Source organism: Nematolebias whitei, chromosome 1 (genome assembly GCF_014905685.2).
Source record: "Nematolebias whitei isolate Nwh7 chromosome 1, NemWhi1, whole genome shotgun sequence".
Classification (NCBI taxonomy): domain Eukaryota; kingdom Metazoa; phylum Chordata; class Actinopteri; order Cyprinodontiformes; family Rivulidae; genus Nematolebias; species Nematolebias whitei.
This window is the reverse complement of record NC_056498.1, coordinates 70032719-70060569: the sequence shown is the minus strand read 5'-3', so window position 1 is coordinate 70060569 and position 27851 is coordinate 70032719. Positions and strand designations below refer to the sequence as shown.

At 41.1% G+C, this 27851-nt stretch overlaps 1 protein-coding gene across 4 annotated transcripts in view; it reads left to right on the top strand.

Moving 5' to 3' along the window:
- LOC119419791 (echinoderm microtubule-associated protein-like 6) overlaps positions 1 to 27851 on the top strand; it is a 134242-nt gene that overhangs the window by 80315 nt on the left and 26076 nt on the right. For 2 of the 4 annotated variants that reach the window (XM_037687184.1, XM_037687188.1), the window contains exons 20-31: positions 800 to 1002; positions 1179 to 1290; positions 2855 to 2982; positions 5322 to 5463; positions 7772 to 7924; positions 8878 to 9009; positions 10303 to 10391; positions 10548 to 10724; positions 12430 to 12664; positions 12850 to 12976; positions 26692 to 26706; positions 27643 to 27651. In XM_037687184.1, coding sequence (XP_037543112.1) covers positions 800 to 1002; positions 1179 to 1290; positions 2855 to 2982; positions 5322 to 5463; positions 7772 to 7924; positions 8878 to 9009; positions 10303 to 10391; positions 10548 to 10724; positions 12430 to 12664; positions 12850 to 12976; positions 26692 to 26706; positions 27643 to 27651 — 1522 coding nt within the window. The remainder of the gene's footprint in view (positions 1 to 799; positions 1003 to 1178; positions 1291 to 2854; positions 2983 to 5321; positions 5464 to 7771; positions 7925 to 8877; positions 9010 to 10302; positions 10392 to 10547; positions 10725 to 12429; positions 12665 to 12849; positions 12977 to 26691; positions 26707 to 27642; positions 27652 to 27851) is intronic. The other 2 variants (XM_037687187.1, XM_037687177.1) reach the window with 1 other exon arrangement.

Below are 27851 nucleotides of genomic sequence, written 5' to 3'. Positions count from 1 at the left end.
GATGGATGGATGGATGGATGGATGGATGGATGGATGGATGGATGGATAGATGGATGGATGGATGGATGGATGGATGGATGGATGGATGGATGGATGGATTTTCATTCAACCTTTTTTTTTAACCAGGTTATTTTCATTGAGTCACAAGGACTCATTTAAAAGAGAGACCTGTTTTAGACAGACAACATATAAAGTACAGACAATATGAATAAACTACAATAAAATGCAATAAAAATAAGAAAGTGTTAGAAAATAATAAATCAAGGTGCCATATAAAACAAGGTAAAATACTAAAAACAAGAACATGATGTTTATATTGACCTTATCAGATGTTTAAAATCCCCTAAAGAAATTAAGGTGGACAGCTTCACTTCCTGTTGCAAGGTGTTCCAGGAAACAGGAGCGGAGTAGGAAAAGGCCTTTTTGCCAAGTTCAGTCCTCACTGAGGGGACTCTGCAGGGAATTAAAGCCTGAGAGTGCATGTTGGAACTGCACTGATGATGTGCCAAGTGGGAGGAGATATAAGAAGGTACCAAACCAAGGTGTGCAAAACACCAGCGATCAAAAAGGACTTGCTTTTCGTGAGCAAATTCAACATAAATCTGATTGTTTTGGTGAAACTTTTGCCTATAAAAACAACAAAAAGTTTTTTTTTTTCCTATAAGCCTCTGGTATCAACTCATATGTCCTGAGCACAGCTGCTTTCACATGATCATAATCCAGACTAAGATCTAGTGAGAGTGAAGCACCTGTGATAAAAAAAACATTCACTTGCTGATGGTGCTGATGTGTTTCGTAGGTGGCGGTCTTACCTTCAAACGTGGTTCATTCAGGAGCATCGGTCGTCCAGAAACCATGACGTCAGTGTGTTATGGCTGCAGCGAGGCGTTGGTGTTCTCTGGAGCCGCCACCGGAGATGTTTACATCTGGAAGGAGCCTCTGCTGCTGAAAACAGTGAAAGCCCATGATGGGCCAGTGTTCGCCATGTTCTCCCTAGACAAGGTGAGGAGGAAAGTTCTCATCCTCCATCTCCATCCTACAGCAGGGTTTACACGTCAGCCTCTTGTGTTAATAGAGCACATTTATTTGACTTCATTTTTGAGCTTCAAATGTACTTTTTTCTATATCAAGCTGCTCTCAACTCTCAGTTTTGATCACACTCTTGTCTTTTTGTGCAGGGCTTTGTGACAGGGGGGAAAGATGGGGTGGTGGAGCTTTGGGATGACACGTTTGACCGCTGCCTGAAGACGTACGCCATCAAGAGAACAGCTCTGTCTGCAGGCTCAAAGGGTACAAACATTCAGTTAACTTCAAGCTACACTGAACACCACTCAGTTAAATCAACACACTTCAGTCAGTTAGCTCATAAACCTGAACTTTGTTCAACTCAACATGAACCAATGTTTCAATGGCAGCTGAAAACTGGAAGACTTTTTAAAAATTTTTAATCTGATGATGCTGCTCATTTTGATTTTAAGATTTGATGTTCATTTTATAGTGAATGGCTGCTGGTAAGTGCATAGATGCAAATAAAATCTGCCAAATGTATGCTTGAAGAGAGTCAAAATGTGAACTCGAGGGTAGGAGGATCTGGCTTCTGCTTTGAACACATTTAAATGAAAATATAATTATTTTTTTTTAACTTTTAACTAAAACAGTGTTTTTAACTGAAACTGGAATTGCGTTTGGATTATTTTGGTGATATTAAATAAAGTTATTCTATACAGTGAGCTGCTGCTGTGAACTCTGTGCTTTTAAACAAAAGTGGCATGTTTTAGGCATAAAGTCCAAATTTTAACTTGGGAGCAGGGTCTTGTTGTTCAGGATGAAATTTTCAGTTACCTTTAACTAAATGAGGTTCTTTTCTCTGAGAACTTTGTTTCTGTGAATCTTGGTTCTAGTTATTTTTCATCCATTTGGGAGTTTTTAGACGCATAAGGATAAAAATTGTCAACTTGTTAAAAACGAAGGAAGATTCAAGTGAACCTAATGACTAATAAACAAAAACATAATGCAGCATTTAGGAATGTTTTCTTTAAATTTTAGGGGACTGATGTCTTGTCTGCACCAGAATTTCTTTTGAAACAATAGATTTATTTTCTCGTGCAATGTTTATTCTTCACCCGTGAAGTGCATGTAAAGTTCCAACAATTTTCAGTCAGGTCATCTGGACAGTTTCTTTTTTTTTGCTGAAATGTTTCACCTTCCATCCGGAAGGCTTCATCAGTCAAGGAAACACACAAAACAAAACTGATTCTTCCCCCAACAGCTTACTGCAAAGTGAAACAAACCAGTAATGTTGGTGCTAAGATGGTGTCTTTGGCAAGGTGGTGAAACATTTCAGCAAAAAAAGAAACTGTTCAGAGAACCTGACTGAAAATTGTTGGATTGTATACCTGGATTATTGAGCATGGACTTTTTTTGGTTTTGAACCAGTTTGACATGATTGCCAACGAGGAAGAGGGCCGGCATGAGAGGAGGGGGCGTGCCAAAGACACCATCTTAGCACCAACATAACTGGTTTGTTCCACTTTGGAGTAAGCTGTTTGGGGAAAGAATCAGTTTTGTGTTGTGTGTTTCCTTGACTGATGAAGCCTTCTGGATGGAAGGTGAAACGTTTCAGCACCCCAAAAAAAAAAGAAACTGTCCAGATGACCTGACTGGAAATTGTTGGATTGTATACCTGGATTATTGAGCATGTACTTATTTTTTTTTTTTTTTTTTTTGCATGTAAAGTTGTTCAGTGAGGGATCAGACAAACACTGCCACTATGTGGGCACTAAGTCAAATGTGCTTTGTCTGTTTGTGTGTGTGGGGTGTGTGTGCGCGTGTGCGTGCGCGCGCGTGTGTGTAGGCCTTTTGCTGGAAGACAACCCGTCCATCAGAGCCATCACTCTGGGTCACGGTCACATCCTGGTGGGAACAAAAAACGGAGAAGTTCTGGAAATTGACAAAACCGGACCCATGACTCTGCTGGTGCAGGTAAGAACACTGGCAGGGAAAGCAGTGTGTCAGTGTCTGACTTGTTACTTTGTAAGGCCCATTTTTCCAACACATACTATACTGCAGGTTTTGGGTTAGGTACTGGTGATGGTTAGATTTAGAATTAGGCTATACATATATATGAATGGAAGTCAATAGTGGAATCCACTATGGAGTGTGATGCTTGGGGGACTTCAGTTTGTTTGGTGGCTTCTCAGATTGAAGAAGTCCTATGGATGAAGGACGGACCATCTCAGCAAAAAAAAACAACAAAGAAAAACGTCCTGATGACCTGACTGAACATTGTTGGATTTTTACCTGGATTACTGAGCATGAACTTTGATATGCTGGTGAAGATTCTCAGTCATCCAGGACATGATAAATTCAAAAAAACGTTCAATACAAAAACAACTGGACTTTATTTGTAACAGAAGACGTTTCGTTCCTCATCCTCAACTTCACCCCAGACCAGATCTGCACTCTGTTGGACGTCTGCTTCTCCACCACTTATTTCAAGTTCAATGACAGTTTTTACAGACAGAAGCACGGCTGTGCCATGGGATCTCCAGTGTCGCCCATTGTTGCCAATCTCTACATGGAGGAAGTGGAACAGAGAGCCCTACACTCCTATGAGGGAACAATGCCAAGCCATTGGTTCCGATAGGTGGATGACAGCTGGGTCAAAATCCAAGCCAAGGAAATAGAAGCATTCACCAGACACATTAACTCGGTCGATAACAACATCAAGTTCACCAGAGAGGATGCAAACGACAACAAGCTGCATTTTTTGGACTGTTTGGTTCAAATGGAAAGAGAGGACAGCCTCAACATTGAAGTTTACAGAAAACCAACCCACACAGACCAGTATCTTCTGTTTGACTCCCACCATCCACTGGAACACAAACTCCCTATCATCAGAACTTCGCAGCATCGGGCCGAACGCGTCCCCACGAAGACAGAAGGTAAGGAAAAGGAACAAAAACGCATCCAAGAAGCTCTTCAAATATGTGGATATCCTAACTGGGCTTTTGTCAAGTCAGCGAGGAAATCTACAAAACACACTAATAAACAGAAAAAATTTAATTTAGCATGAACTTTGATGTTTTGAACCATTTTGGCATGGCTGCCTTAGAGGAGTTGACAGGGGAGAGGGCAGGCCAAAGATACCATCTTATCACCAGCAAACTTTTTTTCCCCCCACTATGGGAGTGTGCTGCTTGTGGGACTCCAGTTTGTTTGTGGCTCCTCAGACTGAATAATTCCTTTGGATTAAGGATGAAACATCACAGAAAAAAAGAAAAAAAAAACTGTCCAGATGACCTGACTGAACATTGTTGGATAACACAAACTGATTTGTTTGGAGGGTGGCATGGTGGCACAGTTGGTACAGCTATTGCTTCTCAGCCAGAAGATCGTCAGTTCAAATCCTGTCCTGGGACCTTTCTGGGTGGAGTTTGCATGTTCTCTCCGTGCACGGGTTTTCTCCGGGTACTCCGGTTTCCTCCCACAGACCAAAAAGATGCATGTTAGACTGATAAGTAACTCTAAATTGTCCGTAGGTGTGAGTGAGAGAGTGAATGGTTGTTTGTCTCTATATGTGTCCCTGTGATGGACTGGAGACTTATATGTGTCCCTGTGATGGACTGGAGACCTGTCCAGGGTGTCCCCCACCTCTCACACCGTGATTGCTGGACATGGGCACCAATGACCTCCACGACCCAAAAAGGAAAAGGCAGGTAAAAGATGATGGATGGATGGATGACACAAGATGCTCCCAGTAATCGTCTTGTGTCCCCTCTGCTTTGATCAGTGATCAGACCGGTCAACAGCAGATCCAAAATTAAATAAGATTAATCACGACAAACATCACTTTGAATAGTTTGGTTGGGATGGGATCTAGCAGACATGCTTGGCTATTATTTTTAATATTTCAGAGAGCTCAACAGGAATAAACCAGTCCAGTCACAAATCAGGTTCTAGTGACATTTCTAAAACTGTTTCATTTGATACAGAATCAGATGGAATAGTAGGAAGGATGGTGTAAATTGTGTCCCTAATTAAAATGTATTTATTTATAAGAAATCACTAGTGTGCTGCTCAGGATAGGAGATTGTGATGAAGAGGAGATTTAACACAATCTGCTAGCTTCCAAACAAAGATAGCATTCACTAATTTGCTTAAGTTTACCTGAGAGAAAAAAGCCAGGGCTCAAACTAAAGTTTTAAACATATAAATGTTTGAACAATTCTACTTTTATCTTGTTTTAACTGTTCTATTAGATAGAGCCTAATTTATTTCTGTGTTTTATTTTAAATAAACATGTTCCTCCTGTTGTTTAGGGTCACATGGAAGGTGAGGTTTGGGGTCTGGCCTCCCACCCGTTGCTCCCCATCTGCGCCACAGTCAGCGATGACAAAACTCTCCGGCTGTGGGAGACGTCGGTCAATCACCGCATGCTGGCTGTCCGCAAGTTGAAGAGAGGTCCGACCAACAATCAGACTGCAGATATGAATTTTATACACATCATTCACTACCAACAGATCTCTGCCCCACACATTATTAAACATTTCTGTCCCTCATCGTGGAGCAAAAACGGGGAATTTGAAATACCTGCGGTCTCTCCGTGAACGTCGTGAGCATTATAAAAATAAAACATAGGTCAGATACAGAGTTCTATTTTAGTGTGTGTCTGCATCAAGGTGTAAGAACTCTCTACTGCTTGTTTGATGAGTCCTCGAGGCTCAATGGGAACTAACCCGTATAAATACAGGTTGAATGAAAAGAAAAAAGAAATGTTCCTTTCAAAAACTGGGTTGCCAGGTCAAAACTAAAGATGTTTGTCACCATATATGCATATATGTTCACCTTTTGCACTCAATAACTTGTTAAAAATAAGCAATGTGCTGATTTCAATTTTAATGTGTGGCTGCAAAGATGTAAAAGAGACATAGACGTAAAAAAGGTCCCCACTAGACATTGTGCTGCCACATCAAAATCCAAAATGGCTGCAACCATATATGAATCTAAACTGGCTACCCTTATCTTTTGAGGAAATTCTGCTTTCTAGTTTTGCTTGCTTCAAATGAATTCCCTAAAACGATTGGGGCAGCTCTTGGTGTGGCTGAAGACTGGCCACGCCCTGGCTCCACTATTGTGGCTGATGATGGATAAAATTACTCCTGCCACTTGCTAGGATCCATCACTCTGCACAGCCTTGGACTACCTCTAATCAAAAACTACAAACATTCACTGTTCAAATCCTGCAGCGACTGGGGACATCAGCGTACCACTTGTTTTTAATGTTCATTTCTTTGAAATACAATTTTAAAATGGTGTGGAAATGATCCTCTTTTTGTCTGAATGCCTCAGTGGGACATAGCTAAAGTGTTTAATTTAATCAAATGTAATCATTTGAAGGGCGGCTTGGTGGCTCAGTTGGTACAGCTGTTGCCTCTCAGTGAGAAGGTTGCCGGATCGAATCCTGGGCAAGGGCCTTTCTGGGTGGAGTTTGCATGTTCTCTCCGTGCATGAACAGTTTCCTCCCACAGACCAAAAACATGCATGTTAGGCTGATTGGTAACTCTGAATTGTCCCTAGGTGTGAGTGAGAGAGTGAATGGTTGTTTGTCTCTATGTGTCCCTGTGATGGACTGGAGATCCGTCCAGGGTGTACCCCACCTCTTGCACAGTGATGGCTGGACATGGGCACCAGCGACCCCCGCAACCCAAAAAGGAAGAAGCGGATAAAAATGATGGATGGATGTGTAGAATTGACTGTTATAGCCATCTTTTCATTTCTTGGTGGACATCTTGAATCAGATGGCCTTCAGAAGTTCATCAGTTGTGGACATACATCCAATAACATCCTGAATGTTTCAGTATAACCCATCCATGCAATATTTTGCTAACAGACAGACTTAACTAAAACAAATCTATGCTTTAAGTTAGTGCTTTAATTATGTTTGGATATCAGTGTTAACTTCTTCCGCACCTAACTTTGGTTCAGTAAGTGTCAAACTGACTGAGTCAAAACTATGTTTTGTTGCGTTCAGATAGCTGTGGTGACCTTCTTGAATTTGGTTGACAACAAAAGTTATTCAGTTGTAGGTAATCCAGTAATAACTTTTTTAAGTTTTAATGAAATATGTGCTGAAATTCACACAATATTGTGCTAACAGACAAATTCACACACATAGTCAAACCCATCATCACTCATTGCTGAAGGCAAAAGGCAGGCAATAATCAGGTTGAGTTTATTTTTAAAGAATTATTTAAGAAATAATGAATTGAACTCAGAGCTGCTGCCTCTCAGCGAGCAGGTCCTTGGTTCAAACCCCGGTCCAGGGGCCTTTCTGGGTGGAGTTTGCATGTTCTCTCCGTGCATGCGTGGGTTTTCTCCGGGTACTCCGGTTTCCTCCCACAGTCCAAAAACATGCATGTTAGGCTGATTGGTAACTCTAAATTGTCCCTAGGTGTGAGCGAGAGAGTGAATGGTTGTTTGTCTCGTTTGTCTCTATGTGGCCCTGTGATGGACTTGCGACCCGTTCAGGGTGTACCCCGCCCCTCGCACAGTGATTGCTGGACATGGGCACCAGCGACCCCCGTGACCCAAAATGGAATAAGCGGGTGAAGAAAATGGATGGATGGATGGATGAATTGAACTCATAAAAACAAAGTGTTTTACCTGTCTATAATGCTGTTCAAAGTACTCTAGTATTTAAAACAGTTTCTTTAATTGTGAAGTAATGGCCTGATGATGCCTGACTGAGCTGTTTGTTGGTTTGTTGCAGGTGGCCGCTGCTGCGCCTTCTCCCCTGATGGAAAGGCGTTGGCAGTGGGTCTGAGTGACGGTGGTGTCCTGGTGGTTAACGCAGACACGCTGGAGGATCTGCTCAGCTTCCACCATCGCCGGGACGCCATTTCTGACATTCGTTTTTCCCCTGGTACCAACAGATTACTGCATCACTGCTGACAGCACTGAGAAACGGGACATTTAACACTCAGCACCAAAGTCTTAGTGAAGGAAAAGGCCTAGCATTCCTGGCTGCATATGTCTAAATAAAGCTTGAATGAATGAATGAATATTGCCATATTCAGTAGCTGTGGTGGCCATCTTCAACTGGGTTGACTCTAAAAGTTAATCAGTTGTAGATGGACTACTTTATGAAAGTTTTGTTAATATCTGTTCAGTGGTACATTTAATGTCAAACATCACAGTAACAATTGTTCATGGATTTTTTTTCTTCTCAGATTTAGTTTGATAATATTGTTTTTTCTTTTGCCTATTTGATTTTGCTACTTTATTTCTAAATGAGCCACAAGCTCGCCAATCTCAGAGTCAGAGTTTCTTTATTGTTGTTCCATGTGGTACATGTGGTGGAACAAAATTGTAGACACAGGGTCCCAGATACATCCAACAATAAAATGTAAAAGAAAAACCGTAATACGGAACAATCTGCAGGATTACCAGACATTACAGGAACTCTTTTCATCTCATCTCTCTCTTTCATACGGTGTTTTAATTCATCATCCAACCAAGCCAACCTTACAGATCTCACAAATACATTTGGGCATGAGTATCACACACAGCTAAAACAATAACATTTTACAAAAAGTGTTTAATACTAGCTGTGCATGTGTGATCTGAAACATCATTCCGCTGTACATTTGCTGCATCATTCATGGAGTCATGTTCTGAAAAGATTTATAAATTATTTTATATATTACTTTAGGCCTAGGAACTTTTGTTTTTACAACCAGGGTCCAGGGCTGTCAGTAATGACACTATCATCACTAAAGCCAACGGATACACAAATTATATTGAACACTTTTCAACTCTTTTCAGGTTTAACATCCACCATCACTGCCTCTGCTCTGTTTTCTGTCTCACTCTCAGATCCAGGGAAATACCTGGCCGTGGCGTCACATGACAGCTTTGTTGACATCTACAATGTGCTGAGCACCAAGAGAATCGGCATCTGTAAAGGAGTGTCCAGTTACATCACACACATGGACTGGGACACTCGAGGTAAAACATCTAGCTGCTGAACAAAGAAGGTTTTTAACTGCGAGTCCAGTTTAAAACTATAAATGTTAATTATTCTGGGCCCTAAACAAACATTGATAAGGAGCTACAAAATAAAGTTTTCTGTTTAAAGTTCCTTTAACTTTATGGTAACTGTTTCTGGAGAAAAAAAAAACACGTCCCATAACTAATGAAATATACTATTTATTTTTGTCCATAATAAACTAGTCAATCTTGTAGAGCTATTTCATCCTGAAGTAAAAATATCAAATTTAAATAGCTTTTTAAAAAGTTTATCTCCTTTAGGGCCTTTAGTTTCACAAAACTCCACCGTTCAGGTTTTGTTTGTAAACTGACTACAGTATTTAGTTGAGGGAAATATTTCTGAAAAAGTGGCATTTTCCCATTTAGGTGGCCCAGATGGAATTTTTGACAATTTTGTATACATCAAAAAATGTGTTTTGATCAGTAATTGTGTGCAATGGCTTTTGGTAGTTATACATCACAGACTTTGTTCTTCTCCTTTTTATCATAGGGCTCTTATAGGTTCTGTATAATTTCATATTTTGTGCCATCTCACATTAGACTTTTAATGTTAAGTAGAATTAGGTAAGAGTTTTCGGCAGAATGCGGTCTTCATTTTTCATCATTTTCTTCTTTATTAAACATACACTCCCATACACATTACGTTCATGCATGTCACAACACCTAAATGAAACTCTTAGATACTTTAAAAAACAAGAGTCTGGTTAAATGAATGCTTAGATTAATATCAATGTAAGTTTAAAAGTATAATTAGGTTTTTACAGAGAGAGTTAGTGGATGTTTGTGTGTCAGGCAGTAGTGGCAGTGCACCCTTCATCATTTCCTCAGAAATGTTCCAGTTTAGTGATAATTTAATTATCCTATCATAACTCATTAAATAAATAACCACAAAGAGGACGACAAGAAGATCTTTTCAACTCAGGTTTAATCCCTTGCAATGGGGGGTGCAGAGTTGAAAAACAAGCATACAAGATGTTACATGTCACTCTGTCTCCAAGGTCTGCCCACAGAGAAAGACTTAGCAAAAGCTTAAATACCCGTTATCGGAAAGAGGCGAGGTCAAGACGACCTCTGCTTCACAGCTCACATTTCTTGAAGGCATCAGTTATCAGACTCCTCTCTGAGTAAACAAAAAGGCTCTCTTGGCTTCACACACATGGTTCTATATTAAAATTAGTAAGTGAAAAACATCCATGACCTTTACATCCCCCATCATTTAGCACTCATGTTTTCTGTGGGGTTTTGTTGCAGGTAAACTCCTGCAGGTGAACACTGGAGCCAAAGATCACCTTCTCTTCGAGGCTCCAAGAGGAAGACAACAAACTATCAAAAACTCAGAGGTTGGTTTGGCAGAGTGTGGATTAAACCTGGGCAGACTTGTCTCATATTGATGTGTGATAATTTACAGATTTTAGGTTTCTTGACATGTTGAGTCTTCATGCACCGCTCTCACTCACACCCACTGCCAAATTACATGTTTTTGTGTATATTTGTAGCTGGAACGGATAGACTGGTCCAGTTGGACATGTGTTCTGGGTTCCAGCTGTGAGGGGATCTGGCCAACATACAGTGACATCACTGACATCAACGCAGCATCTCTCACCAGAGACCGAACGCTGCTCGCCACTGGAGACGACTTCGGCTTCCTCAAACTGTTCAGTTACCCTGTTCAAGTACGACCCACAAACTGTCAGAGTAAAGGCCTCCTATTAAACTGTGATCACACTGTTTTAATATACAGTAAATTGTAAATAACTCCCAGATATTGAAATTTTCTAGTATTATAGAAAAAATATGCAAAGTGTTTCACTCACAAGAGATATGGCTTTTTTAAAAATAAAAATAAGTAAAAAATATTCCGGCAGAAGTAACTGATCAGGAGATGAACTGATCTACTAAAACATTTTAGACCTTCAAGTTCAAGGTCAAGGTTCTTTATTGTCATTCGCATCACATGTGATACATGTGGTGGAACGAAGTTGTGTACTCAAGGTCCCAGTTACATCCAACTTACAAGTTGCATCCATCCTTCAGCTGACTGGTTAATGCTTTAAAAATAAAATAGCACAATACAAAGTGATTGGAGGCCATCATTTTAGCAAAAATGTTTTCTGTCTGAACACTAAGTTGTCCCTAGGTGTGAGTGAGAGAGAATGGTTGTTTGTCTCGGTTGTCTCTATGTGTCCCTGTGATGGACTTGTGACCTGTCCAGGGTGTACCCCATCCAGTGATAGCCAGACATGGGCACCGGCGACCCCCGTGACCCAAAATGGAAGAAGCGGGTAAAAGATAATGGATGGATGGATGGATATTTCTGTCTGTGAATAATAAACTAAATATAAAGAAAATATTAACAGAAAACTTTGAAAAAAATATTTGAAAGTTTGTTAGAAAGTCAAATCAAAGCTCTCTTTATTAGTAAGTCCTTAAGAAAAAAGAAAAGAAAAAAATACATGAATTTGGAAAAGTTGAATAAAGTCAAGAATTACTATCGTTTCACCAGCAGTGAGCAAAGATTTGTTTGGAATTACTTTGTTGAGCACGGTGGTGAAGACATCATGATGTGGGCTTGTAATATAAAGGTGTAATTGACCAGAAAAGAAATTCTGGAGGCAAACATCATTGTCTGGAGGGAAAATATTAAATATTTCTAACATCATCATATTATTAAACTAATCTCAATTTTTATGTTTAAATCTGAAATTTGTCTGAATTATTGACTTTTTATGCCCTAAACATTCCTTTAATCTGAACTTTAGGAAAAATCTGTCAAACGAACAAAAGATTAAAACTCTCTCAGGACTAAAGTGCTTGTATTGGAGAGCAACAAAAATCCTTCTGCTTTTTAGAATCGAGGCCCCGTTTTGTTCATTTCTGTTTGATGAACCCAAACTTTAGATTTTTGTCCACATTATTTTTCTGTTTTTGGAAATAATAATGCTCAGTTGAATACTTTTTTAAATTTATAGTGTGAAAAAAAATCCAGGCAGACTTTAACAAACCTAAGTGATGTTTGACATAAAGAGTTTTCTGTCTGAAGGTTTTTACAGAATCCTGAAAAATTATCATAAAAAGTTCATGCTCAATCATCCAGGTACAACACCCAATAATGGTCCATCAGGTCATCTGGACCTCAAAAATTACGAAACCATTTGAACAAATGATTTTTGAACTTAATAATAAAATGTCTCTCCTTCCTTTCGTCTCAATATTGATCCTTTTATTTGCCTTTTGAATTAATTCTTCCCATTATAAGCTGAATACCTATTAAACTTGTGGGTTTTATTTTTTTTATAAATTTATGACAATTTACACCTTCTTCCTGAAGATTTTGTAAATCCAGATGGTTTCAGCAGTTGTATCCATTTTTTTCTCTAGGGTCAATACGCCCGATTTAAACGATACGTGGGCCACAGTGCCCAGGTGACCAACGTTCGATGGGCTCATGAAGACTCCACCCTTTTGACAGTAGGTGGAGCCGACACTGCTCTGATGATCTGGGCGAGAGAGCGAGGAGGCAGGATCAACGCAGAAGGGGAAGGACCTTTGTTTCTTGATAACCAGCCTCCTGTGGACAGCGAAGAGTCGGACGATGACATCGAGGAGGATGGAGGTTGGTCCACTCTGGTTTGAAAATGAAACCTTAAAAATGTGAAGCTCAAATAAACTGGATGTGGTTTCCTAAAAAAATCCAACGCCATCTTTTTTTTAATCACATCTCATTTGCAAAAAGATAGGCAGGTCCTCAAAAATGAAAAAGCTGCAGCTGTCTAATTTTTACTAATTGTGTGTTTAAAGGTTACGATAGTGATGTTGCCCGTGAGAAGAAGGTGGACTATGTGACAAAAATGTATGCTGTGAGCATCAGAGAGATGAGAGGAACCAAACCTCATCAACAGCTGAAAGAACTGTCTGCTGAGGAAAGGTACGAACACACAAACACCGATCGGCCAACCACAGTTTAAAGCTGCACCAGGAATCCTGACATGTCTGGGACAAATTTTAAATCAGCTGTAAGAAAACAAATAAACATTTATATTGAAGGCGACTCTCAGAAGTACCGTATTTTACGCCCTATACGTTGCTCCGGAATATAGTTTGCATTAGTCAAAAAATGCATCATGAAGAGGAAAAAACACATATACAGTAAGTCGCTTCGTAGTATAAGTCACATTTATTTAGAAGTGTATTTCATAATGTTCAAGAACAAACATTTAATCTGATATAACACACAGGGGCTGACTGACCGTTGGGGTCGTCATGACATTTCCCGGTGACCTGGCCCGCTTAGTGATCGCCGATGGACTGGACTAAAGACTCGGTTCGAGTCGCGCTTTATTATTTTAAATAAACAAGCCCGGTCTCACTCGTGTCTCACTGAAGCTGCACTGTAGCGATGGGTAAGGACAGACACCTCCCCTGCCCTCTCCCTCTCTTTTCTGAGTCTGTGTCTGTCACAGCAGAGACACACAGGCTGCGCGCCCGCCCCCGTGGACTTGCGCTCCCAACAGTTATATGTTTGCATGCGACGTGCACACACAGAACATACCTGGGATCCTGAACAAGCTTAATTAACGTAACAAGCCAATAGTTACCATACTCGGTGTCGCTACTGAAAAACTCCACCAACTCCAGAGGAAGATTGGTGGTGGGGGGCGGGGTTGTTAGCAGAAGAGGAACAACATATAGCTGTTAAAAGCCTAGAGGGCCCTCTCATGGCTGCAAATGGTAATGTTTACTCTTTGGCTCATGTCAGTATGAATGAATATTTAATGCGTCAGTCAAAGATTGCATCATGAATAGGGGGAAAAAATTGTATACAAGTCGTTTCGGACTATACGTCGCAGGACTGGCCAAACTATGAAAAAACGAGCGACTTATAGTCCAAAAAATACGGTAGTTTATTGCTCACAAGGGCAAAAAGTCTACAGATATAAACACATCATTAAAACTGGACTTTAGTAAGTGACCTTCACACATTTGTGTTGCTTACCATCTTGGCGAAGTTGTGGCATTTGTCCAAAAAAAAAATAAAATCTAAAGATTAGTCTGAAAAGACTCCCACTACTGGAGCAACTAAGTATGGCAAAATATGTTTATTTTATTCATTTTAACAGCTGATAATTGATTATGGTCTTTTTCCTCCTGCTGGACTGTCAAACATGAGTCCCTTATCATCAAAACCCTCTCACCTGTTGCAGCTTTAAACTACAGTGTGTGTGTGTGTGTGTGTGTGTGTGTGTGTGCGCTGTTGCTTTGACCTGCTCCGGCCTTATTTTAACTTCATAGTTCTAGAGGAACGCTTTACATCAAGTACTTGATAAGATGCCTCTTTTTGTTGTCAGTAAATGTGTTGTGTGTGCGTTTGCACTTGGCATGCACAGATTTTTGCACGATTTGTGACTCATTAGATGACGCTTTGTTTAATAGAAGTGGCTGTATGTTTACTCATGCTAACAAATAGTAAACTTAGTTTTAGTGCTTATGTTCAGGAAACACTCAACAAAGGGCACCTTAAAGGTAGAACTGTTTTCAATGTGATGTAAAATTTTATGAACAATATACTAGAACTGATAAATTTCAGATATGTATAAATAACCTGTTTATTTGTTGAATGTGGGACTAATAATGCATTTTAAAAGAAAAATCTACATTTTCTGAAACACATTTTTGTTAAAAACGTTGAAAGCTTTTACAGTTCTCATACGTTTGCTTACGTGCTAAAATAATTTTATATTTTCCACATAAGGAACCATCACATATGGACAATGGACATATCAAATAAATCCCTTCTTTGTAGAAAAAAAATTTCACTGCACAAACAATTTCCATTCACCGCCATATGTTATAAATGATGGAAGTGTGTTTGACATATGAATCACTCATTTTCTAACCAATTGTCTTGTTTACATTAGATACATAGTCTTGTTTTTTAAACAATTTCTCATTAACTTGATGAAAAAAGCTCAGTTTCCTCAAGAATAGACTGTTTTGTCAAAGATAACAGCATAATTAGGTTGCAAGGTTAAAATTAACACATCAAATTTAACAGTAGCTATGTTTTTGACTTTAATACATTTTTACTGACATGAATCCAGTTTTTAGCATTGAATGTTTTTATGCTTTTATTCGTGTTGCTATAATATATTGTTATTAATATTTGATGCTGTGATCTTTTTTGGTAAGCACTTTGATAACAGTTACTGTTTTAAATGTGCTATATAAATAAATGTGACTTGACTTGACTTGACTTTAGCAAATGATGTGTTACCTAAAACATTCAAGATTTAATTTTATTGGATTGGTAGATTTTCTTACACAGAACAAATGGTCACACCTATTTTTTCTTATTTATAAAACAAGCTGACCTCAAATAAACATTGATGAATCAGCTCAGATGTAAAGATTTCATAGTAAGGCTAGAGACAAAAGGAACATGGCGACCTGGACTTATACCAGAGATTTAGAGTTTATACCACACAAAATAGTTGCTCTGGTGACATTCGTTGATGCCATTTAATCAGGACCCCTGATGTTTTTTTATAGAGGTTGAATGTAATTTTGGTCATCCAGTTAGCAAGTTTTTTTCATTTTTCAGCTGTGCTGGTTAAAGTTTTCAAACATTTTATTTTGATACAACCACAACTTTTTTCATAACACATGTATATTTGATACTTAGTAATATCCATTCTTTGTCTTTACCTGCTTCTTTTACGGATCGCAGGGGCCACTTGTACCCAAGCCCAGCAGTCACTGGGCGAGAGGCGGGTGAGGTCACAAGTCCATTGAAAGGACACATAAAGACAGTTATAAATGACAAACAACCATTCACACTCTAATGGGCCAGGGACAATTTAGAGTTACATAATTAGCCTAGCATTCATATTTTTGCTTGGTAGGAGGAAACTGCAGTACCCAGAGAAAACCCGCACACGAATAGAACGTGCAACATCAAATCAGTTTTATTCATTTTATTTATATAACATCAATTCACAGCAAACATCATCTCAGGGCACTGTACAAAACCATTCCCATACATTATAACATGATAATTTGTAAAAAGTTATCTGTCTGAGGAAGTCAGCACATTGAGTCGAACATTAACTCATTTGTAATCTCTCATTATGAGCAATACATTGTTAACAGTGGAAAATAAGAACCTCCTTTTAACGGGAAGAGACCTACAACAGAATCATGTTCAGGGTGAGCAGCCATCTGCATTGTTTGTCTGGGGTTAGAGAGAACAGGAACAAGACACAGAAAAACACAGAATGGCTGGTCACCATGGTACTGCTTCTGTGCTGTAGGAATGCAGCCAAACATGGAAATCTGCTTCAGAGTTTACAGACGAATGCATCGATAGTGTAAGAAACACTGGTCTAATAGCAACCATGATAATTCTCCCAAGCCATACTATACCAATTCAATTCAAATTCAGTTCAGTGTATATAGCGCCAAGTCATAGAAGAAGTCATCTCAGGGCAATGAACAGAAACATTCATACATAAATATAATAAGTTACCAAAAACATTAATAACAAATAATAATATAACACTATTTATTTGAAGAGCAGACTGCTTGGAATTTAACTCCATCACAGAACTCTTCATTTTGAGCAAGAATGAAGGCGACAGTGGAAAGGAAAAACTCCCTCATGAGGAAGAAACCTTTAGCAGAACCAGGGTCAGGACAAGTGGCAATCTGCTTCGACCAGCTGGGTTTGAGAGGAACAGATACACAATGGCAGGTCAAGAATCACATGTTAAGATAGAAATAGTATCAAATGAAAACTATTCAGGGCAGCACGGTGGCGCAACTGGTAGAGCTGCTGCCTCTCAGTGAGCAGGTTCTTGGTTCAAACCCCGGTCCAGGGGCCTTTTTGGGTGGAGTTTGCATGTTCTCTCCGTGCATGTGTGGGTTTTCTCCAGGTGCTCCGGTTTCCTCCCACAGATCAAAAACATGCATGTTAGGCTGGTTGGTAACTCTGAATTGTCTCTAGGTGTGAGTGAGAGAGTGAATGGTTGTTTGTCTCGTTTGTCTCTATGTGGCCCTGTGATGGACTTGCGACCTGTCCAGGGTGTACCCCGCCCCTCGCACAGTGATTGCTGGACATGGGCACCAGCGACCCCCGTGACCCAAAATGGAACAAGCAGGTAAAGATAATGGATTGATGGATGAAAACTATTCAGTTTTAACAATTCATTTAAAGAAATGAGGTCAATTTGTTCTCCAATAGTCTAAGCTTAAGGAAGCATAAACCTAATTATAGGATTTATCAAAAAGGAAAGTCTTAAGCCCAGTCTTAAAACTGGACAATGTGTCAGCTTTATGGATAGAAACTGGAAGCTGTTTCCACAAGAGAGGAGCCTGATAACTGAAAGATCTTCCTCCCATTCTGCTTTTGGAAACTCTAGGGACCACAAGTAAGCCTGCAGTCTGACAGTGAAGTGTTGTGTTAGGAAAATATGGAACAATAAGATCTCGAATATAAAATGGAGCTAGGTTGTTGAGAGCTTTGTAGGTTAGACGTAAGACTTTGAATACAATTCTGGACTTGACAGGGAGTCATTGGAGAGAAGCTAAAATTGGAGAGAGATGATCTCTCCCACTAACTCCATTTAAGACTCTGGCAGCAGCATTTTGGATCAACTGAAGACGTTTTAAAGAAGTATTTGGACACCCAGATAATAAGCCATTGCAATAGTCCAGTCTAGACATGACAAATGCATGAACCAGTTTTTCTGCATCATTTTTAGAGAAGATGTTTCTAATTTTAGCTATATTACACAGGTGGAAGAAGGCAATTCTAGTAATGTTTTTAATGTGGGGGATAAAAAACATTTCCTGATCAAAAATAACACCAATATTTTTAACATTAGAGCTGGAGGACAGATTAATGCCATCCAAGGAGGGTGAAAGACTGAAAAATTAATTCCTAATATGCTCAGGTCCAAAAACCAAAACCTCAGGCTTGTCTACAGTATATTCAAAAACAGAAAATTTAGGGTCATCCAGGTATTTGTCTTTAAGACATGCCTGTAGTCTAAGTAGCTGATTGGATTAATTGTGTTTCATGGACAAATATAACTGTGCATCATCAGCATACCAATGAAAATGTATCCCGTGCTGTTTAATAAAATTACCTAATGGAAGCATATATGAGGTAGCGTATTGGTCCAATCACTGAACCTTGAAGAACTCCATGACTAACTTTGGTGTATGATGAAGATTCATTATTTCCATTTACAAATTGGAGTCTATCTGATAAATATGATATAAACCAATTTAGAGCTGTTCCTGTAATTCCAATATCATATTCAAGTCTCTGTAATAGAATATTATGATCAACTGTATCAAATGCACTGAGGTCTAACAGGACAAGTGTAGACACCTGTCCATTACCAGAGGCCATGGGAATATAATTAGTAACTTTCACCAGTGCAGATTCAGTACTGTTGTGAGCTGTAAACCTGACTGAAACTCTTCAAATGGATTATTCTTTGAAGATGATCATGTAACTGACCAGCAACTATTTTCCCTAGAATTTTTGAGATGAAAGTTAGAATAGATATAGGTCTATAATTGGCTAGGATTCCTGAGTCAAGGTTATGTTTCTTAAGTAAGGTTCAGTTACAGAAATCTTAAAGCTCTGTAGTACATAACATTTATTAGAGACAAATTAAACAGATCCAAGATGTGGTTATTAATTAAGGGAAATATGTCTTTACATAGCCTGGTTGGGATGGGATCTAGCAGACATGTGGATGTTTTGGATGAAGCTATTATTAGACAAATCCAAGAGCTCAACAAGACAAAAACAGTCCAAACATAAATCAGGTTCTAGTGACATTTTTAAAGTTGTCTCATCTGACACAGAACCAGAGATGATTCTAGGAATGTTGGTTTGAAATTTTTTCCCTACTGAAAACATTTTGTTTATAATCTCATGAAGTCATCACTGATTATAGTTGTAGGGATACATGAATCAACAGAGATAGAATTTTTCATTAGATTAGTTATGGTACTGAAAAGGAACCTGGGGTTATTTTTATTCTCATCAACTAAGGATGAAAAAAGACACAAGTAGGGCACAGCAGGAACAAACAAAAAACAGACAGGTAGGAACCTGGGAAGCCACTGAACACAAAGAGGAAACAGAGTCACCGAGTCAAGGTGGGCGGTCAGGAGACCATCCAAGGCAGGACAGAAGATCCGGGGGGTGGCCTGACGACCATCCATCAACAGGCCAGAGGTCTGGCGGGTGGCCAGGATGCCATCCACCCTTGGACCAGGGTTCTGGTGGGCGGCCAGGAGACCGTCCCTTTATGATCAGTGATGGCATCCACCTGTACCCTCCTGGACTCTGACAGAAGAGGGACAGGACCCCCGAGGAGACCATGGTGACAGGCAAGGTGACCACTGGAGAGGCCACAGCTGCAGGCTTCGAGACCCCTGAGGTGGCTGTAGCTAGGTGAGCGAGGACCTTTGGAGGGTGAGCGAGACTCGGCTTCTTCTCTGGCTGAGGGCGTGCGATCACTGTGGATGGACCAGCAGCGAGGACCACAGCAGCAGGTGAAGCAAGGACCACAGTGGCAAGTGAAGTGAGGACCCCATGAAGAGCAAGGGCCTCTGGAGCGAAGACCTCAGGATGAGCGAGGGCCTCGGGAGCAAAGACCTCAGCGGGAGTGAAGACCTCAACAGCAGCGAGGGCCTCCGGAGGAGCGAGGACCACAGAAGCAGTGAAGGCCTCCAGAGGAGCGGGGACCACAGCAGTAGCAAGGGCCTCTGGAGGAGCGAGGACCTCAGGATGAGCGAGGACCTCTGGAAACAGGACCACAGCAGGAGCGAGGACCTCTGGAGCAGTGTCTGTGGAGAGAGACAGAGGTTCTGCTCCTGATGGAACCAGCAGATCACGTGCTGATGCGAGACACAGTGGGTCAGGTGCAGGACCCAGCGTAGCAGGTGCTGAGGCGGGACCCAGCGAGGCAGGAGCTGGTGCAGGACCCAGTGAGGCAGGAGCTGGTGCAGGACCCAGCATGGAGGTGGCTGGTGCGGGAGCCAGCGAGTCCAGGGCTGGTGCGGTAACCAGCTAGTCCAGGGCTGGTGCAGAAACCAGCGAGGCCAGGGCTGGTGTGGAAACCAGCGTTTCAGGTGCTGAGGCAGAACCCAGCATGGAGGAAGCAGAAGTGAGAGCCAGCGGGTCCAGGGCTGGTGCAGAGACTAGCGGCGTGGGACCCAGACCGGGTGCAGCTGGTGGTGAGGGAGAGAGATCAGCTGGAGGTGAGCTGGGAGGAGAACCAGGCTGAGCATCAGCCAGCAGAAGCGAGCACAGCATGCACCTCTTCATCCACGACTGCTGGAACTGCTGCCACATCTCCGGCGAGTTGTTAGTGTTGTCAGCCCCGGTGTACCTGGAGATGATGTCATCCACAGCGATCATTCTCTCCAAGAGATCGCGGGGGCTGCAGGGTTCCTCTCCCCCCAGCAACATGTGCACAGTGGTGTATGCCGTTCTCTCCCCCAGTGATAGGTGCAACGTCCACCCCCCACCCCCCCCACACACACACACGAAGGGAAACGCACGGACGAGGACTTGGCTGCATCTGAAGAGTGACGTGCTGGAGTTCAGTGGAACGGCTCGGTTCTGCCGCCCATTCCTCCTATGGCGAGTCCAAGAGGTTTGCCCCCCCTCCCTTTGAAGACCGCTCCAAGAAAGCAGGAGGTGTTTGGGGAGGAGGCGGGTTGCAAGGTGCAGCTGCTTTGTGAAGGGGTGAAAAAAGGTGAGGTGGTGATGCATAGGACCCAGGTTTAAACGCCAGGCACGTACCTTGGTACAGAGTCTTTTTCCTCTCCTCCTCCTCACACTGAGCAGTTTTCTTCACCTCTCGAACCAGAAACTCAAAAAGAGTTATCTTCCTGCTGGGTTCGGTTTGGTCTCTGGATTCTGCCATGATCTGACCAAAATGTGTAGGAACCCACGCGCAGGTAGACGATGAGACTCCAATAAAATAAGTAAAATGTTTAATATGAATACACAAAACAAAATGTTGTCAGGGCAGCTAACTTACGGTGTAAGGATGACACAAAACGGAGAACAGATTACGAAGCCTTAGAGAGGACAAGGACAATCCAGAGACAAAGACATAACACCTAGGGGCTGAATATATACAGACACTGACAAGGTGAAATGACAGACACCTGCAGTGATTGGGTTTAGACACAGGATCGACAGTGCTGGATCACAGGAGGAGAAATGCTGAGGAGGGACTGGTAAACATGAGGGAAAAACACAACATGCAGGAGCAGACCCCAGAAACCCTACACAAGGGAAGGTCATTCCATAGTTTAGGAGCTGCAACAGCAAAAGCACGGTCTCCTCTGAGCTTACGCTTTATCTTTGGCACACTCAGGAGCAGCTGATCAAATGACCTGAGGGATCGAGAGGGTGTGCATGGATGCAGCAACTCAGACAAATAGGGTGGGGCAAGTCCATTTAGAGGTTTAAAAGCAAATAAAATAATTTTTATATCAATACTAAAATGTACGGGCAGTCAGTGCAGGGAGACTAAAACAGGAAATGTGGTCAAACTTTCATGTGCCAGTTAAAAACCATGCCACAGCATCCTGTACCCTCTGAAGCTGAGAGATACATGAGTCACTGATTCCTGTATAGAGTGCATTACAGTAGTCCAGCCGAATGGTCACAAATGTGTAAACTACTGTTTCAAAATGCCGCTGAGAAAGAATTAGCTTCACTTTAGCCAGCTGCCTCAGATAGAAAAAATTAGATTTAACAACTGCTCAGGTGTGATTTTCTAACTTTAGTCTAGCATTGACTTTGACCCCTAGGTTTGTAATGGCCTGATATACTAGGCCAAGGAACCAACATCTGCAATGGGTGTCTCAGTGGAGCTTCCAAAGGCCATCACCTCAGTATTTTCCTCATTAAACTTTAAGAAGTTCACAGCCATCCAGGCTTTTATGTCGTCCAGACATGAAAACAGAGGGTCCAAGATTTAGTTATTTTTCTTTAGCGGGACATATATCTGTGTATTGTCCGCGTAACAATGAAAGGTGACCCCATATTTTCTAAAAATAGAGCCAAGGGGGAGCAGGTCCAGTGTGAAGAGGAGGTGGCCTAAGACCGAGCCCTGCGGAACCCCACACAAAAGAGGAGCAAAGAAGGACACATGTGTCAGGGGAATTTAGGTAAAGGTTTATGGATGTTTATCAATAACTAGTGTTAAATTAACGTTGAACCATGTATGTGAAGTGTGTGGGGCCAAAGAGTGTTTGTCTGCTGATAGAGGAGCTGATTTGAGCCTGCATATACAGCTGGCAGACTGAAGTCACTAGTCTGATAAGCATTATAGAAATAGCTCCTGCCTCACTGTCCGGTTTCAGATATTCATGTCCGAGAACCAAGCATGTAACTTTGCCTGTTGTGAACTCTGCCCTTGCAAGTAGAAGACCAGTTAAAAATCGTCTTGTGTCCTCAGAGTGGCTTATTTGAGTAAATAGATATCCATCCATTATCTTTACCTGCATCTTCCTTTTTGGGTCACGGGGGTCACTGGTGCCCATGTCCAGCTGTCACTGTGCAAGAGGTGGGGGACACCCTGGACAGGTCACCAGTCCATCACAGGAACACATAGAGAAAAATGAGACAAACAACCATTCACTCGCTCACTCACACCTAGGGACAATTTAGAGTTACCAATCAGCCTAACATGCATGTTTTTGGTCTGTGGGAGAAAACTGGAGTACCCAGAGAAAAACCATGCATGCACGGAGAGAACATGCAAACTCCACCCAGAAAGGCCCCCATACCGGGATTTGAATCAGGGTAACCTGCTCTCTGAGAGGCAACAGCTCTTTAACTGTGCCACTGTGCTGCCAGTAAATAGATAATAATAGAATATTTACTGTATTTATCCAACAACATAGTCACCAGTGCAGACACAGAAAGTACGCTCAGCTAAGTAGGACCTAAACCAGTCCGGTGCTGTATTGCTGACACCCCCACCCCCATTATTTCAAGCAACAAAGTAAAATGCTATGGTCCACTGTGTCAAAAAACAGCTGATAAATCTAAAAGTAAGAGGACAACACAGTCACCAGTCAGTTGCTAAAAATATGTTGTTAAAAACTTTTAAAAAGGCAGATTCTGTACTGTGTAGAGATTTAAAACCTGACTGTAAAACCCCTAGAATGTTCTGTTCTTTCAAATATACCGATAGTCACAACCTTTTCAAGAGTTTTCAAAAGAAATGGCAATTTAGAGATTGGCCTGTAGTTAACAAGAACAGAGGGGTCAAGAGTGGGTTTCTTAATGAGAGGCTGTTTAAAATTTCCAAGGACCACACCAGAGGACAGACTGCTGTTCAAAAGAGCAAGAACTGAAGGTCAGTGAGGAAAACCTCTTTAAATACACAAGGAGGAATAGCATTACTTGGTGAACCCACTGACTTTAGATGACTATCCACCTCCTGCAGAGACGAGAGTCACAGGTTCAAAGCTGTCAAAAACATCAGAGCAGGGCACAGAGACTTAGGGGTCATGAGCAGAAGGTGAGATCTGGGCCCTGGTGGAATTGAGTCAGAGAGAGTCAGAGTTTCTTTATTGTCATTCGCACCTCATGTGGTGGAGCGAAATTATATACACAGGGTCCCAGTTACTTCCAACAATAATATGTAAAAGAAAAACTGTAATAACATCTAACATATGAAATAAGAAAAACATCAACTAAATATACACTAAGCACTCATAAAAATTATGTCGAACATCAGCACAAACATGAACATGAGTTCGTGTGAGCAGATGAGCACGAATGAACACATCAACATTGAAACAGACCAGCAGCAACTTTGAAACAGATCAGCAGCAACATGATGTGATTTTTTTTCACAGTGATTATTCTGGTTAGAGATTCATGAGTCTAACAGCCTCAGGGTCAAAGCTGTTCCTCAGTCTAGTGGTTCTACACTTAATGCTCCTCAACCTCCTTCCTGAGGGGAGTGGGACTAAAAGTGTGTGTGCTGGGTGAGTGGGATCCTTCATGATGCAGGTGGCCCTCTTCCTGCATCTGGAGGTGTAGATGTCTGTGATGGTGGGGAGACTGACTCCGACAGACTTCTGTGCAGCCTTCACCACTCTCTGCAAAGCTTTTCTTTCTGCAGCTGTGCAGCTTCCATGCCACACGTTGATGCTGGCGCACAGGTTGCTCTCCACTGCACACCTGTAGAAGGAGGTGAGGACTGAGCTTCCCAGACCAGCTCGTCTCAGCCGTCTGAGGAAGTCTAGAGTCTCTGATGAGCTTTCTTGATCAGGCTGGTGGTGTTGTTGCTCCAGCTGAGGTTGTCATTCATGTGTACACCCAAGTACTTGTAGCTGGAGACCACTTCCACCACAGATCCTCTTATGTTCAGGGGGGTGTAGGTGTTTTTGTTCCTTCTGAAGTCCACAATCATCTCCTTTGTCTTCTTCACATTGATGTGAAGGTTATTCTCTCTGCACCAGCTCTCCAGGTGTTCCACCTCTTGTCTGTAGCTGGACTCATCATTGTTTGTGATGCATCCCACCACCGCTGTATCATCTGCAAACTTTACAATGTGACAGCCTGGATGGGTAGCTGCACAATCATACATGAGCAGAGTTAACAGGAGGGGGCTCAACACACATCCCTGAGGAGAGCCAGTGCTGAGGGTTATGGTGGAGGAGGAGAAGTTGTGGATCCTCACTAACTGTGGTCTGTTTGTTAAAAAGTCTAGTACCCAGTTGCAAATGGAGGGGTTTAGTCCTAGTGTGAATAGTTTGTCCATCAGGGTTTGGGGAATCATGGTGTTGAAGGCGGATGTGAAGTCCACAAAGAGCATACGGACGTAAGAGTTTTTCTGCTTTTCCTGGTGGTTGAGCGCAGTGTGGACCACAGAGGAGATGGCATCCTCTGTTGATCGGTTCTCACGGTATGCATACTGATGAGGGTCCTCGTTGATGTTGATGGTTGTTTTGATGTGAGTCATGACCAGTTTTTCTAAGCATTTAGCGACTATCGGAGTGAGGGCCACTGGCCGATAATCATTCAGACCAGTCACTGTAGAGCTTTTTGGGACATGGATGATGGTGGCAGTCTTCAGGCAGGTGGGAACTGTCTCCAGGGTAAGTGAGGTGTTAAAGATGTCTGCCAGCATATATATATAAATGCCAGCAGTTATGCTGTCTGCACATAACTGACTAATTGACTTTCTCAACAAAGAAATGCAGAAAGTTTTCACATGCAGCAGGTTAGGATTCAATACAGTCCGTTTGTGGTGCATTAAGAACAGAACAAATTACTTTAAATAATGTCAATGTCATGTGTCAGGTATGATATTTGTTGGTTTATAAATCTCACAGCTACTGAGCTTGTGCTCTGACACCAAAGGTTTAAGCAGAATTTGATGCTTCGGGACATGAATGACAGTTCTGGAACAATACTGTTCAAAACTGTACCCTTCTAAAGGATTGCAAAAACATCATTTCTGTCACAATCATTAGGGATGGTTGTCTGGACATTAATGGAGATGTTAACAGCAACATAACTGCTTAGTTGTTAGCACTGTTGCCTGATAACAAGAAGGTAATGAGTTGGAGAAGCCCAGGCCCAAACCTCAGGTTGGATCTGGTGTCCACTTTCTTTATGGAGTGTGCATGTTCTCCTTGTGTTTGTGTGGATTTTATCCAGGTAACTTGGTTGCCTTTTTTTTGCAAGTATTGCAAGGAACAAATTCTTATATTTGCTAGCTTGTTTCATGTGAATTCCCAGAGATCTAAGTGTCTAATTATTTTGTTTCAAAAGACTTCAACACTTTTACTTAGGTCTATTGTTCCCCCACAGTCTCACAATAGTTCATGCAAACTTTGATTTTGTTCCCTACTTTACTCGTTATTTTTGTTGATTTGGGATATTATTATCTTGGGACGGCTGTGGCTGAGTGTTTAGAGCAGTCGTCCTCCAATGCGAGAGTTGGGGGTTCGAATCCACCAGCAGTCACATGCTGAAGTGTCCCTGGGCAAGACACTGAACCCCTCATAGCCTCTGATATGTGTCCCATGTATGAATGTGATCTAAAAGCACTGATTAGTCTCATTAGAATGATTTGTTCAGTTAACTTTGTAGAGATCTAGTAGAGTGCTGTATGAATGGGTAAATGAGGACACAGATTGTAGTGTAAAGCGCTTTGAGTATCTTGAAATAAGATAGAAAGGCACTAAATAAGTACAGTCCATTTACCATTTGGGGGTCTGATGCTGCTAAAATCCATCTATTTTTTGCAAACTGTTTAGTTCTAAATTGTTGGTTCATAAAGAAGGTTTTCCTATTTCTTCCCTCAATCTATCATAAACATAACATGTTCTCAGGTGTTTCCAAGTGATGCACACTTAAACTGAACCACTCTGGTAGGCCTATATATATCTTGGTTTTAAAACTACAGTTCATTAAGCTACTTTAATGGAAAAAGCTTGAATATGTCCAAGTCTATGAACGTTTTTGTGCCTTTCTGGTGCCCTTACTTTCTGAGTGTTGCTGCTGCTCTCTGGCTCTGCTTGTAGAAACTCTTTAATATTTGTATTGTATTTTTAACTTGCATTCCCCTGGAGGCAGGGCATTGTTAAGTGAGTATAACCTGATGTTTTCTATTTAGATGATTGTCAGACAGTGAAGCTGCAAACATAACCAGCCAACTTAAATTAGATTTGCATCACAAAATATGCACACTCAAGCTGCATTTAAGCTTTAACTTAAAATTTAAATCAATTAAAGTTACAGACCTGAGACTGGAACAATTGTCCAACTTTCAGCCTAGTCGATATGTCTTTAAAATGGGTCTTTTATTTCCTTTTACCAAAATAATAATCATAATAATAGCAATACCGATGATAATAATAACAATAATAATCTGTTAAATATTACATGGGAAACAGGTAAAAAAAAGTGTAGCTTATATTAAAACACCATAAATTTGACATGTTTTTCTTTATTGAACTTTATTTTTTTAAGTTATAAGTGAAAAGATTCATACATTTAATGTTTTTGTGTTCATCAGTATTTTATCTGTATTTTCAGCATGTAGTTTGTGTTGTTTAAAACTCTCTGTGTTTTTCACTTTTCGTTGATTATCGACATCTACAGGTCTGAGCAAATAAAAATATATCAATATCTTATATTTGCAGTAAATGGAAACAGTTTTTCATTTGTTTGTTTTCCTTCTTGGTTATAAATGGAAAAAAAATGCAGCAGGTTTATTAGATTTCAAAAGCTAGAATATAGTTAAAATTAGCATGTTCTGAATCTGTGCATATTAACACAGTTAGCTAAAGCCTGTTAGCCTGATGGTTGAAGTACTCACATGAACAGCATGTTAGCACTTTGTTAGCATGTAGCCACAGCCAGTCACATGGTAGTTTCTCAAAAGCACGTGTTAACTTATATAAAGACATGCATACCTGTATGACTGTGTGTGTGTGTGCATGTGTGAGAAAGAGAGAAAGTGTGCATGTGGGTGTCTTTCCTAAAGTTCTGTACCTCGGTTCTGTCTCTCTGCTGTCCAGGGGATCCAGGTAACACCTGTCTGCCCAACTGTCTGTCCACCTGTCTGTTATTGTTTGGCTCATCATTCTTTTTATGTGTGCGCATGTGTGTAAAACACTCTCTATACAAGCTTTTTTTATTTATTAATCAAAGTCTTTTAATTGATTTTTTTTTTAAACATACAAAAAAAAAAAAAAAAGAACAAAATAATCCTCCCACCCCTCCCATA